The sequence below is a fragment of the Marmota monax genome, unplaced genomic scaffold (genome assembly GCF_021218885.2).
Source record: "Marmota monax isolate L192 unplaced genomic scaffold, Marmota_monax_Labrador192_F-V1.1 WCK01_AAM20220418_F8-fsc00180, whole genome shotgun sequence".
Taxonomy (NCBI): Eukaryota; Metazoa; Chordata; class Mammalia; order Rodentia; family Sciuridae; genus Marmota; species Marmota monax.
The window spans coordinates 3,244,055-3,261,799 of record NW_026693881.1 but is presented as its reverse complement, the minus strand read 5'-3'; the positions used below and the strand labels follow the sequence as shown (position 1 = coordinate 3,261,799).

The 17,745-nt window shown below is 56.3% G+C and overlaps 2 protein-coding genes across 13 annotated transcripts in view; one reads left to right on the top strand and one right to left on the bottom strand.

The window, feature by feature from the left end:
• Cdc14b (cell division cycle 14B) overlaps positions 1 to 17,745 on the top strand; it is a 120,871-nt gene that overhangs the window by 89,632 nt on the left and 13,494 nt on the right. For 10 of the 12 annotated variants that reach the window (XM_046462754.1, XM_046462747.1, XM_046462751.1 and 7 more), the window contains one exon: positions 3,827 to 5,056. In XM_046462754.1, the coding sequence (XP_046318710.1) occupies positions 3,827 to 3,863 (37 nt within the window). In that variant the 3' untranslated portion in view covers positions 3,864 to 5,056. Of the gene's footprint in view, positions 1 to 3,826; positions 5,057 to 9,299; positions 9,364 to 10,227; positions 14,239 to 17,745 lie in introns of those variants that run through there. The other 2 variants (XM_046462749.1, XM_058585149.1) reach the window with 2 other exon arrangements.
• Positions 13,414 to 17,745, bottom strand: part of Habp4 (hyaluronan binding protein 4) — a 28,707-nt gene continuing 24,375 nt past the window's right edge. Inside the window, exons 7-8 of the mRNA XM_046462758.2 lie at positions 15,792 to 15,974; positions 13,414 to 14,509 (exon numbers count right to left, since the gene is read on the bottom strand). Of these exons, the coding sequence (XP_046318714.1) occupies positions 14,453 to 14,509; positions 15,792 to 15,974 (240 nt within the window). The 3' untranslated portion in view covers positions 13,414 to 14,452. The remainder of the gene's footprint in view (positions 14,510 to 15,791; positions 15,975 to 17,745) is intronic.

The following is a 17,745-nucleotide window of genomic DNA, read 5'->3' as shown; positions in this document are numbered from 1 at the left end:
GTGTCCAGGTCACGCGTCCGCACGGTCTCCCTGCTTCTCTTCGCTGCTCCCTGGTGGCGCTGGTCGGTCCCTGGTGTGTGCCAGGAGCAGCAGACCTGGTCTGGGACTTGTGTGCGCTAGTGACCTAAGAAGTGGCTCAGTTCTGACGCCTTTCCTCATAGCCGACTCCTTTATAAATGTCCACTCCTTACTCGATGTACACGGGAAGGTGACAGTGCCCCTGCTTGAGTGTTTGAGAATTGTCAGGCACTGACTCATGATTTTTGGGGCTTTTAATTTTTCATGAGAAATGTATCAAATATTCACACTGTTTTCACTGACCAATTCCACTTGACAGGAGGCTTAGAGAATTGCTGACAGAAAGTCATATTTGGGTACTCCATCCTTAGCATGATGTCAGAGTGTCATAACAGCAGGGAAGAGGAGATGACCCAAGCTGTCCCATCAGGTCAAAGGAGTTGAGAGTAGTGTTTTTACTTATTTTTGGTTTTGGTGATGCTGGGGATCAACCTAGGGCCTGATCCATGCTGGGCAAAGCTTCGGACATGTTTTTGAAGAAAATCCAGTGACCTGAGTAAATGATCCAGAAGCAAAAGAAAGGGCCACACACAAAAAGCCTGAGATATTGCCCTGATTTTGTGTATGCACGTTATACGGTAGGAAGAGAGGTGCACAGCTACAGCCACACTGGCAGATGTAACGATTTCTGTGTCTAGAGAAATAAGACCAGAGGAAAGATCTGTCATGACACTAACGTTCTTACATATGATTGACACAACAGCTGGGGACTGTGTTTTTCTTCTTTATCTTTTTTTTGGTACCAGAGATTGAACCAGGTGCACTCAGCCACTGAACCACATCTCCAGCCCTTCTTAATATCTTGTTTAGAAACGGGCCTGCTGAGGCTGGCTTTGAACTCATGATCCTCCTGCCTCAGCCTCCAGAGCCACCAGGATCACGGATGTGCCACCAGGCCGGCTCATTTTCTTATTTTCCAACTTTTCTATGCTAAATGGTAGGAAATGGGAGTATTTTGATTCTGACACTTTTTAGGTGAGGCAAACCGTCAGAAGTTAAAATGGTAAATCTCAACATGCTGTGAATGGACACCATCCTCCTTAGGTGTAAGCACCGGGCTTCCATCACTGTGTTGCGTTTCTTGGGTACTTAATTCTGCTTTTTCTGGGTTGTGCCTTTTTAGGTTGTGGAGGAACAGAGTCCAGTCACAGAGCTGCACGTGCCCAAGCGCTGCCGTGTTCCTTTAAGGAGGGTGGGCCGTGCACCAGTGTCAAGATTTTTTGATGTCACTTGGGTGGCCTGTGCTCGTGTTGCTCAGGAGAGAGGGCTTCTGATGCAGGGAGCCTCCGCAGAGGGTGCTTGGGGGTCCTCGTGGGGAGTTCAGACCCAGTAATCCAGGCTCAGCGGTGAACTGGCCCAGAGCAGGCTCTGGGAATGTGGGGCAGTGCCAAAAACCAAGAAAGACTTCTTTTAAATTTTGAGATGCACTTTCAGAGGGGGCGGTTTAGAGAAGCAAAGGAGTAAGACAGCGAGTGAGTTGGGTTTTCAGGTTCTGTTCAGCCACCTCCTCTCGGGGTGGGGGGTTTTTCACCTCTGTTCACCTCACCTGTTTTCAGAAGAAAGACAAAGAGACCATGTGCAGTGTCCACACTGCTTCTGGGGGCACTGGGAGCCAGGGCTGCCGGCCGGGGTCATCCTTGTTTTTGGTTGGAGGGTGGCACAGGGACAGAGCGGGAACGATGGCCCTGCTGTGTGGCCTGACTCGGGGAGGAGAAGTGTGGGCGAGACTGGCAAGTCGTCCTGGGATGGGGCTGAAGTCTTTTCTTTCAGCAGAGTAGCTTAAAATCAGGACTCTTTCCACATGCGTCCCTTGTCCCCTCCGGGCACAGGCAGGCTGCCGTGCTATCCCTCCTGTGTGCAGGTCCTCTGTCTTGCAGGTCCTGCCTCCTCCCTCGGCCCTATCTTGGGGCGCAGGAGCTCCGGGGATCCTTTACACATCTGTTCCTCCAGGCTTCAGGACGGGGGGCCTGTCAGATGTCATTTCACGCTGAATTGGCTCTCCTCATTTGGGCGGTTGGCTGAGGGGGTCTTCAGCCTTGGAGAACTTTTTTCCAAACCTGTTCAGCGAGCTTACTGGGTAGCAGGTGGGGACGGGAATGTTGTGCTAAGTGTTATTGGGAAAGAGATGCCACCATGTTTGTCCTGGCAGATGATCATTCTGTCACGTGTCCCTTTGGACACACCATGCTAAACCTGAGCCACGTGCAGTGCAGTGGCCCAGGCACAGCAGACACAGAGGGCGTGTGGCCTGGTGACCGAGAGCAGCGGCCCTCAGTGCCAATGAGACTCTGTGACGCCTCGTTCCCTTTCTCAAGTTTAAAAGCCGAATCCGTGGGCTCTCCTCCCACTTCCGGCTGAGCCAGGGGACCATCTGACACTTCTCTCTTAAGAACTAGAAAGTGCAGTGGAAAATCGGCCTGCTCCTCCCGTTCTTGGGTCCCCCACGCGCTGTCTGGAGACCTGTCGTGTACCGTGTCCCTCTGGGGTCTGCTGGCCTGTGCTCCGGTCCTGTCTTCACCCAGCTCTCCCACTGAGCGCCCGTTTCTGGAAGCCCCTGCCGGTTCTTTTGGGCAGTCTTATTTCTTAACTCTCCATCCCATGTTCTAAGGAATCTCTTGTACAAGTGACTCTCATTGCGAGTGGCGTCTTTGGGAACCACCGTTTTGCTGCCCGTGGCCTTGGGCTGCTTTGTTCCCCTGTGGTTCCCGTGGTGGGGGGAGGGATGCTGGGGATCCTTCTCTAGCCCCCAGCCCACGGCTGGAGGCTGTGACCTTGGCTTCTTGGACTTCCTCAGTCCTTTTGCAAAGTCCCCTCTGTCCTGCCTGTGGCTGATCTGGATTCAGAAGTCGCAGATGGGGGTGCCTGTCTGATTGCCTGTGGCCACTGGGGTTGACCCATCCCTGCAGGGTCCCAGGAAGTTCTCTCTTTGCATGTTTTAAATGCTGGTTTTCTTCCGATCTTTCCAAACGTGAATTCACGACCCTTTAAAATTCCAGCTCTTTCCCACTTGCCTCCACCAGGTGACCAGGACCTTTTTACTCTGGGCTATCGGAAGGGGACGCAGCAGGGGCATCCGAGTGAGGCCTCCTCCAGACAGGGAGCCTTCTTGTGACTCTCGCTTTTGCTTTTCTCTGCAAGTTGTGACCGAGTTGGAAGAGTGACGAGCGCACATGGGTGGGGCTGGGAGAGAGGGGGGTGAGGATCCAGGTCATCATCAAGCAGGACAGGGTCCTTGGGTGTGTCCACTGCCCTGCTGGGCCGTCCCATCACAGATGTGCCCAATGGGCCCTGCGGAGCTGGGAACGGCGTGTGGTGCCTGGGACCAGCTGATGGCCTCTGCAGTAACCTCCTCGTTTTTCCTTCTTTCCGCCTTCCTCGCAGCCGGGTTCCCCAGAGGGAAGGAAGGACAAGGAGAGCTCTGCAGCCAGTGCCCTTGGTGGCAGTATGGTACTCACCTCGCTCTGCCACCCCTGCCCTCCCATCTCCGTTCATTTTTATTTATTGTTTTTATTTTTAAATTTTTTTTTTTCCAGAATTGAGCCCTTTTCTGCTCGGCCCTCCTCCTCTCGGTCTGTACTTTGTCATTGTGGGGTGCTGTCTCTTCCAAAGCATCTGTCATTCAAATGCACCTGAAGCCTGCTCTCCTCCGCATGTCGATCCTTTCATTGCGTTGCCTCCCTCATCCTTGGTAACTGCCTCTGGGACACTTAAAACCTCACGGTAAAACCCTTTTCTTCTTTCTCCCCAGTCCCTCTCTGTCAAGGACTAAAACAGTCTTGCGTTAAGTTAAAAACCTGTGACCAGAAGTGCCGGAGACTCTGGGAACACAAAACTCCGACAAGATGTAGCACAATTTCTTTGAGAACAAAACAAACTGCAGACGCCTTAGCCGCTTTCCACCTAAGAAGCTCATTCGGAGAAGGAAAGACCCACTGGCGTCTGGTGCCACTGAGCCCGGGGTGCGGGCGGTGGCGCGAACGGCTCGGCTCTCCTTTCTCTAGCATTGTCTCGAGTTAAACCACAGAACACTCTTGTAACCCCAGCTCAGGTGTCAGTCGCCGCCTCTGCCGTCCAGAGAGCTGCCCGGTGTGTGTGGCCTGTGTCCCCATGACTGCAGTCCCCTTGGCTGCTGGCCTTCAGGAGAGCGGAGCATCTGAGGGTGCACCTTGATGCCTTGGTCTTCTCCTGCCCCGCGGCCCCGCAGACGCCTTCGTGGTCCTTTCCACACGGGATACTGTTCAGTTCGCCGTCCTCCCTTTTCTTTTTGACATACTGTTGTGACATTCCCTCTGTGAAGTACCCAAGCTGCTTGTCTTCCACCAAAGAGTGCTTTATTACCAGAACCTGTGAAAGCCACACCTGCACACTGTCGCACGCTGTCCCACCCCGAGGTACTTGGGCCACCTCAGACTTGCCAGAGAATTTGAATGGAAGCTTTAGACGACTCAGGAGGAGAAGCTGGTGTCCGAGTTGGAAGGCGATGGCGGGTCCTTCCTTTCCGATGTCATTTAGGGACTGAAGAAGTGGAAGGCTGTGCGCTCCTGCGTGGCCCAGCCAGGCAGAGTAAAGTAGTGTTTTCCTCTAGACATGAAGAAACAAGCCCGCATGCACACACGCACGCACACTTGCACACACACGCACGCATGCACACTCACACATGCACACACGCACACACACACACACATGCACACACATAGTGGGGCTTTGCCCCAGGAAACCGCCATCTCACATCGTGGTGGCTTTAAAAAGAAAACTATCAACAGGTTTTCAGAGTCTTTCTGAACCGCCGTGGGTTTTCCTCCTGAGCCATCGGGCCGAGGCCACCCCGCGGCTGACAGGTGTTGCTTGGGGCTTCAGTAGTTGGCAGTGAGCCCCTACCGCTGCCTTTGGTCAGGGAGTCCAACAGTAACTGTGCCTTGTCCCCTCACCTCCTGGAGCACCACCGCGGGGGCTGTGACCACAGCAGTCACACAGTTTATCTGCTGCTTAAAAAAACGGGGCCCATGAAGAACATTTTGCAAGCACCTTCCCTGAGGAGCGAGCGCTTTTCCTCTGTGGTGACCACACTTTCCTGGCTAGTCTAGAAAGGGCGCTATCGGAAGGCGGCTCCGGGCACCACCTTCCTCCAAAGACCAGATGAATGTATGGAGGCGGGATCCCACGCACAGAGCAGCCTTGCCCATGAGTGGGACGTGGGACAGGATGAAGTCATCGAGAGGTGGCTGCGCCTGTTGCAGGGTTTCTGCCTTGGAGAGAAGCGTGGCATGTACAGGCACTGAGGGCAAAGGTAGGGTGCCAGTATTTCCACATCCAGTCCTATCAGGCCAGCTTCTAAACCTTAGGGACTAGGTCACAGGAAAGCAGTGGTTTTCTGTGCCTGGAGGCAGACAGGCCCAGGAGCTGGCTGGGAGGAGGAGCACCCGTGGGCTGAGGCCAGGCTGAGCACGCCAGGAGTGGGCTGCAGTGTCTCAGGGACACCTTGCCAGGGCCACCTCCTCCCCAACTAGCCGCATGCCCATCTGAATCAGGCTCTCTCCTGCAGCAGAATGAGCATGCATCTACCCACATGCTCCTACCAAGCTGGCCCCTCGTGTGGGCAAGCCAGCTGGGTTTGGGCCAAAGCCTTTGGTGACCACAGCGCTTTCCTCTAAGTCGCCTTTTTGTGTCGGCCTCTCAGCTCTCCAGCTAAAATCGCTATCACTGTGGCTCTTGCCAAACATCCCTGTGTCACTAGCTCACTGAAATGAGTCCGAGGCTGCTTTGGAAGACACATTCCTTGGGGTGCCAGGTAAGCAGGGCCAGGGCCCAAGAAGGAGCTCATAGCAACATTACTAAGCTTATGGGGACATGTGTAGGATCCAGAAGGCTCTGGGTCTGACCTGCTGTGAATAAGAGCAAACCCCGTCCCACCTGAAACCACAAAACACCCACATCTTCTGGGCCTCCAACTTAGGGGTCCTGCTGAAGACCCTGTTGCTGTGGAAGATGAGGCAGTGCTCATCAGGCTGAGCAACGAGCGAGCCTTAGATAGCTTTGAGAGCACACCAATCCCGCTTCCAGGGAAAGTGAAATCAGAAACAAGTATTGATAGGTGCCCTTGACTCAGATCATCAAGAGTCAGGGAGAGACCCGGGGTGGAGTGTCTACAAAACTGGGCTCCTGGAAGTGTGGACAGACCCATGGAATATGAAGACAGACTCGAACCCTGCTCCCTACAGGGGACAGAGTCACGGTGAGCCATGCCTCATTCAAAGGTGGCCTTACTTGCCCAGCGTGGCAGCTTTACTTGTCTCTAGACTTTTCTGGTTACGAGCTTGAGCCTTTCACCTCCCCCCATCTGCCCCACCCACCCGCTGCCCCTGTCCCGGGGTGTTTTCTACCTCTTGGTTCAGGCCCAGACTTGTCTCCGAGGTCTTCGCAGTGTCCCCCTGGGGCCCCACGTGCCTGCTCTGGGGCACAGTGTGGGCCTGCAGGCCACGGGGGCTGCGGGTGCTCCGGGTGCCCTGTGCCAGGAGTTCTGGAGCCTTCTCCCCTCTGTAGAGTGGCCGTCTGTGACAGGTGAGCAGTGTGCTTACCTGATGTTCTAGAAGGACCCAGCTGCTGCTCTCTCTCCCTGTTATCTTCCCTTAGTGCATTTAAAAAGCAATGCTCATCAAACTTCCACCTTAAAAACATGGAATTTTCCAAATAGTTCTTAGCAACTGAGATGTCCTGGTGAGGCCCCTGCTGCTCCTCCATTTCCCCCGCCTCTAAGTGGAAATACTAGGGACGTGTCTAAAAGACTGGACAGTTCGCCCATACTGTGTAGGACATTACCTCCTTATCACCCGTAGAGAGTACTGCAGTTTTATATTAATTATTTGCAGACTTTTACCTAATGTGCACTCATGTACAGATTATTAAAAGTTTTAAAATATAACTGATTAATCAGTATTTGAGCAATCATTGTTTTGATTTTTTTATTAAAATGTATATTTCTAATCATATTTTTTAAAGCTGAGAGAACTGGTTGAATGTTTATTTTCCTGACGGTATTTTTAAGATACAGCTTCATAATGGCCTGCAGACTTTGCATATATATGTGGTTTGATACATACTGTTGCATTTGAAAATCTTGTGTATTGGAAATGGTTTTATACGAAACACTGAATAGTGGAAATTGTACAATTACAATCGTGTAATTAAAAGTATTAACCAAAGAGGCTTCCGGTTTCTTCACTTACTGAGCATTCTGTCAGGGTAGCCGGTGTTGGAATATAAAGCAGGTGTACCCTTCTTTGTTGGTTTGTCAGGGCCACCAAAACAGCTCCACAGCCGAGATGGAGTCCAGAATGTCCTCTCTCCCAAGATCAGGGTGTGGTAAGGCTGGGTCTGTCCCGAGGCCACCACCTAGCTGGGCCCTCCCACGGCCCTCCTCTGCCTCCCTGTCCCTGGTGCCTCTCTGTCCTCATCTGTAAAAGCCCTCGCCAGGCTGGACTCGGTCTTACCCAGTGGCCTCCGTTTCCTTAGCCCCAGACACAATCAGACCTTAAGGTGCCGAGGGGAGGGCTTGAGGGGACTTAGACTTCCGGGGACACGGGAGTAAGACAAGTGGGGACTCCCGTACAGAGTCATTGCACACACCCTCCCCTTCCAGGAGACCAGGACATTAGGGGTGTGGGTCACAGGCGGAGGCCCCCCTCATAGGAGCTTCTAGGGCTGGGCAGGAGTGGTCCCGAGCCCCCTACGCCTGACCTGTCACCCGAGATGCCAGCCTCCATGCCATTTCCCCACTTCCCTCCTCATGGTCCCTCGCTGGGCAGGATCCTAAGACCCAAAGCCCCCACCTCATAGAGGTTGTGTCCAGAACTTGGGACACTCCTGAGTCCTGTTCTGCTCCTCAAGGACCTGGGCTTTGCTTCACACTGGGACACAGATTTTCAAAGTGAAAATCACACAAACCTGTCTCCCTGCCCCTCCAGACTCCCGCACTTTGCTCTCCAGGGTGGAGCAGCAAGTGGCTCTGTCCTCTGTGCAGAGCTCCTCATCTGCTTGTCCCCCTACAGTGTCCCCTGGGGCGTGTCAGGTGACAGGCTGTCCTACTGACTGTGAGGCACATAGCTTCAAATAAATTAGCCGTGAATTTTAGGGAATTGTCTCTAGACGTCAGGTAAAGATGGATTTTGTAGCAGGTGTGGCGCCTCCGGATCTGTTTTTCCCTTGTGTGTCCATAATGCTGTTATTTTAAAAGAAACAAAATATTTTGACTGGAAGGGGGACGTCCATTCAGCAGAGGTAAGTCTCTTGTGAGTGGTTTGTGCACAGACCAGGCCGGGGGTTGTCAGCAGGTGGACGCGCCCCTTGGTGAGGCTCTGTTATTGAGATGGCAAGTCCTGGGTGTGCCACCTATTCTGCCACCTTGGGGACCTGTAGTCTGCCTCTGAGCCTCACCTTGCTCACCTGTGGAACTGGCCAGTGAGTGTCCGGTTTGGATTACAGGAAGGGCCTGCCCAGGGCGACTGGCCTCGGCTCTGTCTTCCCCTCCCCAGGCGCCTGTGGGCACTCGCGGGTCACGGGAAGGAGTTCTCACCCTTTTCCATAGTGTCCTACGACAGCATTGTCTGCCTTTTGGCCATGTGGTGGCTGCCCGCCTTCCTGGGGATAGCTCTGTGTGGATCTGTCCTGTGTCCGTGTTTCCTGGGCCAGGCTGGTTCTTTCCTGGGGTGAATTGTGACAGGAGAGGTTTCTGGGTCACAGGCCGGGCATCAGAGCGCAGTTTGACACAGTGGTCAACATGGGGCGTGGCCCAGACTGAGCGCCAAGCCCCACTCCGCCCACTTGGTAGCCTTGTGGCTGGGCCCTGTCACTCCCCTCCCTGACCTTGCTTCCTCTTGTCTGAAGTGGGGTGACATTGTCACTCTGCCAGGCTGTATGTGGAGAGAGCAGGACATGGGCCCCAGAGCCGAAGGGTGGTGGGCCGCTGTCCTGACCCTCAGCTGTTTCATGATCTGGTTTGGGACACTTTGTGACCTAAGAGGCGGGCATGGTAGGGCCCTGGCGTCCTCTCGGTATCTCCACCAGCTTATTAGAGGAAGTGGGTCCTCACGGGTGAACCCTTCCCAGCTCCTCCCCCAGCGCCCTCCCTGGGGACACTGGCCCGGGTGGACATGGAGGAGGTCTACCCTGCGGCTCACCGGCCACCTCGCCCCCACCCCCCTAACTGTGCCTCATCTCTTTGCCAGCAAGTCTGCATGACTGTGACGAGTTCCTGGGTGACGAGTGCTCTGACCACGGCGGAAACCCCAGGTGAGGAGGCCCCGAAGGGACAGGCTGCCTGCCACCAAGGTGCTGGCTGTGGCCCTCGGAGTCTCAGAATGGCCACATGCCATCTTTTTAAATAGAGGTTTGGGGTGGGAAAGAGGGAGGTGGCATGGTGTTGAAAACACCGTCCCACCCTGGGCGAGTGGCTCTGAAACAGGCCACTTCCCACGCAGGACGGTTCCCTGCGTGGGACTCTGGAAAATGTGGCAGTCGTGGACCCCTGCCTACCTGGCGCCGCACATCCCCAGCCAGTGGAGAGCGACACCCCCACCCCTTCCCAGCCAACTTCACGGGCTGCTCTGTCCCCACCTGGGACCTGCCAGTTGGCTTCAAGTGGAGAATTCACGGTGCAAGGCCGTGATGGCCACAGCAGATGTGCTCGGGCCCTGCCGGAGGGACTTTCCTGCCCTGTTCTGGTCCAGCCCAAGCCCGGTGGGCAGAGGAAGGGCAGAGGAGACCCTTCACTTACAGAGGGCACAGGACACTGAGGGTCCCCGGGCCCCTGGGGCACCTGCCTTCCTGTCCTGCCACAGCCTGCACCCGGGGTGGGGCAGCCCATGTGTGTCTCATCCCCGGAGGGAGGTGTCTGCTGTCACCCAGCTGGAGCCCACACGGGACCCCTGTGCTGGCTGGGTGGCTGCGTGTCCTCAGGAGCCATTTGGTGTCCCCTGGCATTGTGGGGCAGGACAGGAGGGGAGCTGACTGGTGGCCGCCCGGGCCCTCTTTCCCTTGGAGCCTTCTGCTGTGGCCAGGAGTGTGACCAGCCTTAGACCCGTCCCCACCTGCCGCTCCCTGAGACGGGGCTCCGATGGACCTTCAGCTCTAATTGTCCCCTCCCTCTCCTCCCAGCGACAGTTGGCTGTCTCGGGCTATCACCTTCCTGGACCGGCTTTTAATGTGGCTGGGTATCCGCAGGGACTAGACCTCTAGAGACCATCTCCCGGACCCCGTGCTGCGGTTCCCACTGCAATTGAAGCCTGGGCCCCAGGCCTGAGCCTCAGCCTCCACCACGTCTCTGCCTCCTTCTTCTCTGGGTCGGGACCACAGCCCCGCCTGCTGGAGGTAGCCTGTGGCACGACTGGGTGGGGAGGCCCCTGTCCAGCAGGCTTTGCTTCTCGAACCTGCTGACTTGAGGTGCCCCTCTGCCTCCTTAGCACTGTGCCAGTCTCTGAAGGACGCATTCCACAGGCCCACTGTGGCGTCCCTGGCTGGGCACTGCCGGTCCTGGGGACACTGTTCATGAGGTGCCTGTGCCTCCCGGGGAACCTCTGTCAACTCAGAGCTGGGTGTGTCCTAACGGTCACAGAGTCCCCTTCCCCTTACCACAGGGTGTTCCCCCTCTGAGGCCTTCTGTCCACCTTTCCCTCTTACTGGCGGGTTCTCTGGTGTCCCATTCACTTCCACTCTCCAGAACCACCAGGACGACAGGTTCTGCCCAGTTTGCATCCTGAGGGTTCCGGCCTCACCACAGAGCCTTCCACAACCTCCTCCCTGGTGCTCTGCTGCACAGGCATCAGCCAGTGTCCGAGAGGGCCCAGCACAGTTGCATAGGTTATTCATCACACAAGTCCAGGGAGTGTCATGCACACCAAGGTTGACGTGACATGACAGTGTGCAGGGTGACTGCTCTTGAGGAAAGATTTGTCCCTGCCTCAGGATGTGAGCACTCGGTGGGGTTATGTAAAGTTGATGTCACCACATTCTCACATGACAGATGTCCCCCAATTCTCAAATGGCTTTGTGTGTCACAACTCTGGAGTCATCCTTCTGAACTGGGGACATGTTTGCAAAGAAACGATACTGAGGAGGCTGCCATCTGCTTCACTGACTGGACCCGCTCATCCCGCAGGGGCCTGCTGTGCCCACAGGACTCGTGTTCATCAGGGACGTGCCTGACACCTAGAGTCACAGGGAGCCTATGGCACAGGCAGTCACCTCCCTGAAGCCTTGGAAGGGCAGAGCGTCTGAGCCGACTCCCAGGTGCCTCGCATGTCACCTGTGCAGGAGTCCAGGGAGTGTCCTGTGCCACTCCTGGTCACGCCTGGTGCCACCCTGGCTGCAGGGAGAACCCGAGGGCGGGCCTGCCAAATGCCCCTGCTGCACCTGGTGCCTGCTGTGTGTCACTGGGCAGGGGCAGCCTCCTTTCCAGCCCCCCCCCCACAGCCCGGGTCCCAGCAGGGGTGGGGGAGATGGCGTCCTCCCTGGCTACCTAACAGGCTTGTCCCCCAGCAGTCCCACTGCCACGGATGCAGGGCAGCAGGCGGGTGGCGGTGGCCCTGAGACCTGGCGTGAGCTCCAGGCGCAGCTATGTGCCGGGGGCGCCCCCACCACGGCTGGGTCAGGACAGAGGGTCTGTGGGAGCCTAGGGGTCAGGCGCCAAGGAAGTGTCTGAATGAAGTTGAGGTCACCAGGGTTTTATTTAATTTTATTATTCAAATACTCCTGCTTGGAGGATCACAGGTTCAAGTCCAGCCTCAGAAACTTAGCAAGGCCCTAAGCCACTCAGTGAGACCCCGTCTCCAAATAGTGTTGAGAAGAGGGGCCGACGGGCATGGGGCTCGGGCCAAGCACCCTGGGTTCAATCCCTGGTACAAAACCCCCAAACCCCAAAATCCCACTCCTGGTTCTCTCCCACTCCCTCTTCCACACCAACCCCTGTCCCCGAGCCACAGCACTAGCGGGTCACTTCCAGCCATGCTGGGGAGGACTTGGGACAGAGCAGGCCCTGGAAGGTGTGGTCCTTGCAGAAGACCCAGGGGACTCCGCAGTGGGTGAGGAATAGGGCAGATGGGCCCCTGCAGAGGCGGTGAGCGCGGGGAGCACTGTGGGGTGGGCTGCTCCCCTCGGAGGACACCTCTGTTCTTTCCCTGTCTGAGCCGCGGCCAGCTCCTCAGCGGGCCTTGCCGGCGCCACAGGGATGGATTCCAGGAAAGATGCCCAGGTCTGTGGAAGACCCATGCTGGAGGGGCCAGAGTGCCTGAGGGCCTGGCTTGGGTGCAGGGGGGACACCAAGGTGACAGCAGCTGGGGTGGGTGTGCATCTCCCCGGAGCCACTCCTGGCCAGCAGCAGCCTCCAGGTGAAGGCCACCTCTTCCCAGCCAATGGGTCAGAGTCACAGCCAGTCTAGTGGAACACCCTCCTGGGGGGTACAGACACTCCTGTTAGGAGTGTCTCAGGGCAGCTCAGGGCCTGGCCCCAGCTCAGTCACTAGGGGCAGCCCTGGGACCTCACCCTACTCCCCTCCCACACCTGCTGCGGCTGGGGCTTCAGAGGGATCAGATTGTCCAGGGGCTAGACAGAACTCAGAGTTGCCCGACACCCACTTTCCCAGAGCGCCTTGGGCCTGGCAGACTGGTTTTCCTCAGTGGGGTCGACCCGCTAGGCTTAAGTCACCAGCTGGAAAACTGCTCCGGGTGCCCTGCCTCATGCCAACACCCCTACACCTGCCCCTCTAAGGAGCCTGGCTGGGGACTTCCAGCCACAGGGTCCACACTGGACTGTCAGCCAGTGACCTCTTCTGCCCTTGGCTTCTGTCCTCTGGACACCCAGCACAAGCTAGAAAGGCCACACACAAAGCCATGTCCCTGTGTCCCACCCGGTCAGCAAGGCAGCCCTGGGGAGCAAGCAGAAGCCCATTACAGGTGCAGAAGTGGCCAGGCGTCCACTGGCCCTGACCACAGGGCAGCACTGAGGCATAGGAATCTCCAGGGTTTGAGGATGCAGCCGCCAATGTCAGCTCCAGTGCTGTGGCCTGTCAAGGTCATTCACTGCACCAAAGGGAATTTTCTCAGAAGGGATCTTTAAAGTGACAACGTGACCACCTCAAACCTGCTGAGTAATGACACCGCCCTCGCATGGCGCCAGCTGGGGATTCTGGCCTGATGTCCACTCAGACCTAATGTAGGTCAGGCCTGCAGCGTCTTCCCCAGAGAAAGATCAGTCAAAAGACACCTCAGTAAGAGACAGCAGGCGGTGCCCAGGGCGGACGACCCCTCTGTGGCTCAGGAACGACCAAAGGACTGTTTCTGCACACGCTTCAGAGGCAACACCAACCTTTATTCACACCTGGTCCAGTTCAGAGCCACCAGACCCGGGGCCAGCGCTCCAGTTCATCCCAAGCACAGAAGGCTGGACGCCGTCCCCTCTGTGGAGTGGCTCGCCCCACTCCAGCCACTGTCACCACTGCCCCGCTGGGGCCTTGGGTCTCGGCCACATTCAGGTGGGACTCCAGCGAGTGCCGAACCTCTGAGAGGCTCCGAACTTCACCCGAGTGACAGGCCAGCACGGGGTCAGGAGTGTTTCAGGGCTGCCCGGGGGCGCTGGGCGCGCAGCTGTGGGCTTCTGACACTGGTTATGAGGGGAGGCTGCGCTCTTCTCTTGCCAGGAAGTCACTTCGTTGGTGGGTTAAATAACGGGACTTAAGTGGCATACTCAACGTTCATCCTGAAAACCGCCCAGACGCTAAAGGTCCACGTACCGGTACACTAAGTGTGTGTGCGACACACGGAAACCACGAGGTAGTTTAAATGACCATTAAAAAACCAATACTGCTCTTTGTCACAGATGGTGACCACTGGCTGCATAATAGCTGTTTAAGTCACTGGTCAAATGAAAACCAGAACTCAGGAGTTTGAGGAGAGTAGAACATTTACAAGTGGACAGTCCACGCGGAGGCTGGGACTCTTCCGTAGCTCAAGTTCTGGGTGTCCCTGGGACTCGGGGGTCATTAAGGAACGCGACAGGTGGTGTTTATAGCATGTCTGCTCCCCGCACCCCTGGGGAGCTGGACACAGTATGTACACGGTTTACACATTATTCCCGAATTCACTTGGAGTCCTTAAATAAAAAAAAAAAGCCTTCTTCACCTTGGGAAAGTGCCTGCCTAACCCAACTCGAGCGGGGACTTGCGCTCAAGTGCGGGGAGACTCCTCGGCCCACACCCCAGACCAGAAAAGTTCCAGTCACACGACACGGGAAAGCAACATCTATTGTTCTTAGAGTCTGACTCTTCCCACAGCAAAAGTCTCTTCATAGGTCCTCCAGTGCTGCCCCAGGTTGCCAGGGGACGGCTCCTTCAAGCCAGAGCAGGGAAGTCTTCAGGGTCGTCGGGGTTGGGGGCAACGTCTCGGGTCTAGAGCAGAAAAGAAAGGTCAGGCTGCGTGCCCTCCTACCATCCCCTGTGGCTGTCACCAGGAGCCCCATGTGACAGGAGCTCCCCTTGGACACCCCTGCACAGGGTGGGGGGTGCCTCCCATTTCCTGCCAAGTGAGGATCTGGTATGAACTTCATCCAATAAACATTTGCTACCCGCTGGCCCACACAGGATGGGCGAGGGCAGCGTCTGTTCCCAGGAGCTCATAGCCTTAGGGACAGACACTGAGAAGGCTGAGACCTTCAGTCAGATGTCCCCATCAGGGACCTCCAGTACAAAGCAGTGGGGCAAGTTTCCCTGTGGTAAGCCTCAGGGTGGAGGCTAGACTCTGCCACTGGACAGGAACGAAGAATGGACCTTAAGGTGCACCTGGCCTCAAGTGCACCCAAAACAAAAGGCATGTTTTTGCATTTAGAGGAAAAAAACAAAACCACAGGCACTTCTGTGGGGCGGATCCCCTGGCAGCCGCAGGGTATTCAGGGGGTATTCAGGGGGCCCAAGGACCGCTCCAGACCAGCGGGGCCCAGGATGGCCCAGGACGGCCCAGGACAGCCACAAGCCCCAACCCTGAGTGTACATGTGTGTTCAGAATACATTTAGGACATGCTGAGCGTGTGCGTGGTGCTGGGGAACCATCATGAGCAGATGTGGTTTCTGTCCATCGGCGATGCCGATCCGTGGCCACCAGTGAGCTACAACTGCAAATGGACAAAACGCCCAAAGGAAGAAGCTCCTTGGTCCCAGGCCCTGGCTGGTCCAAGAGGAGATGTGGCTTAAACTGGGGGAAGGGAGGCTGGACCTCCCTGAGGTCAGCAGGCGGATCAGCACACTCAGGCCCGGTGAGGACATGCAGAGGGAGGCTCTCCGAGCAAGCGGGGAGGAAGTGGGGACAGAGCCCCCCCCCCAGAGGGCCCTGGAGCTTCCGGGGGCTTCTGCCCGGCCGGACAGCACTGTCCAGTGGTCTGGAGTCAGGCCCGGAGATCTCGGCCTACACTCGCTGGAGGGAAGGTTCCTACAGGTCACAGAGGACACTGGAGCTCCCTGCAGTAGCCAGGGCCAGGGCTACAGAGGCTCTGCTCCTGACTGACCTCTGGAAGGCTCCATCACCCTCCCAGACGCCCTCACGCCAGCCATGCTGCCTAGAGGAGAGGCAGCTGCAGAACTGACACCCTCCAAAGTCACCACTGCGGGCTCAGCGCGTCCCGGTCCCCTCGCCTCCCTCAGAAGGCCACCCAGGGCTGCAACACATCCAGACACTCACCACCACCTCTGCTCTGGGTCCATAGTTCTCCACCCTTCTGATCCTTCCCCGGCCTCCCCGGGTGCTACCTCTGGCTCCGCGCCCAGGACGAGGCAGGTTCCCAAAGTTGATCTCCAGCTGGGACGTGATGTCATTGGCGGCTTTCCGGAACACGTGGGCCTCGTCCTCGTCGGCCTTCACCATCTGAAACACACGCCAGCATCTCACATGCACAGCTTCCCCGGGGTCCCCTGGCTGGTGTCCAAGGGACAGCGCACCTCCCGAGTGTGCCCTGGGAGCTAAGGTGCCACTGTGGCTGGGAAGAGCCATCCCTGCAGTGTGTCCCTGTCCCTGGGCTGCAGAACTGGACAAAAGTGGCACTGCTCCGGCTCCTGCTTGGTGAGTCCTGTGCGCGCCACAGTCTCAGGAGTCTCAGTCTTTGAACTTCTGTGAGTGTGGTGAAGATGTGAGGTCTGACGTGACCAACAGCAATCAGTAGGAGTGGTTTAAGTGTACTTGGCTGAGGTCAAGGTTTTAATTTCTGCCTACTGTTTGTTTTATTTGTTCACAAATATTACTTTGATAAATAAGGAAAATATCTATTCCACAAATAGAACTTGATAAAGAAAGTCCCTTCAGGGGCTGGGGTTGGGGTTCAGTGGTAGAGCGCTCCCCTAGCACATGCAAGGCCCTGGGTTCCATCCTCAGCACCACATAAAAATAAATAAAACAAAGGTATTGTGTCCAACTACAACTAAAAAAGAAATATTAAAAAAAAAAAACAGAAAGTCCCTTCAACATGGGCACTGACTGGACACATACTATGTGTTAAGAACCACACAACTTACATTGAGAAATTCTGACTCCAGATGTGTGGGAATTTTGTAAACAACCAAGTATGGTTACCCGAGCATCGCTACTGGTGCTGCACAAAACCTGCGTTTAGGAACTGCTTTGTTAACACGCTCTACGTTTCTGTCTTTTGTTAAAAGAAACTACAGTAAATCTCCTCCAAATCTGACTTGGCCTCAATTCATAAGTCTAACCCTCCAGGAAGAAGAACGTGCCCTGGACCTGGAGGGACTCTCCAGAGCCCCCGATGCCCAGTGTTCCTGCAGCTTGCCCCAGAATGCACTGGGGTTTCCGCAAGAGCTCTGGTTCCTTTGGGCCACATGTGCATGACAGACTTCAGGTTTTGAAACGGTATCTCCTTCAAGGTTTCAGATTAAAACAGTGTAGAGGCTTTGGGTGAATGGACACCTTTTAAAAAGGAGAAGGCAGGAACAACTGGGCGGGCGTTCTGCACACCGGGAAGGAGTCAAACGAAAGAGTCAAGTCCTGCCCTCCTGGAAGACATTCCCCATCAGCGCCACGGCCACTCAGGGTCTGGCTGGTGTGAGGGTCCTCGCCACGGAGCAAGGCCAGCTCCGCCTAGGGCCCGGGCCGGCTCCCAGCTGTCTGGCCCTGGCCGAGCCTCCTCCGGGGGCTTCCTTCACAGACCACAGAGTTACACACACACACACACACACACACACACACACACACACACACACAAGGTCTTGTCCCAGGCTTCCTGCCTCTCAGGGGACCCAGAGCAAGGTAAACTCGCGGCCCATGGCTGGGCTTGGGCTGCTTCGAGAACAGTCTCTGGCTGGAATCTACAAGGCCACACGATGAGCAAGGACCAGAGGGTCGAGGGCTTCACTGAGGCCAAGCCGACCCATTGCCCCGATACCCCAGCGGCCTCCGGAGCCAGGCAGATCGGGGGTCGGCGGAGGAGGTCTCTGGTCACCTGAACCGGCAGCTGCCTGTCTCCCAGCCCCATGGCATCCATGTTCCAAGTTTTATTCACATGCTCAGGACAAAAAGGACCACGAAAGCAGGCGAAAAGGCATCTGGCCAGCTCGGGGCCTGCACGGCACCCCCTGGACGTGTCCAGAGGTCTCCAGGAGAGGAGCTGCTCTGGCCTCCTGCT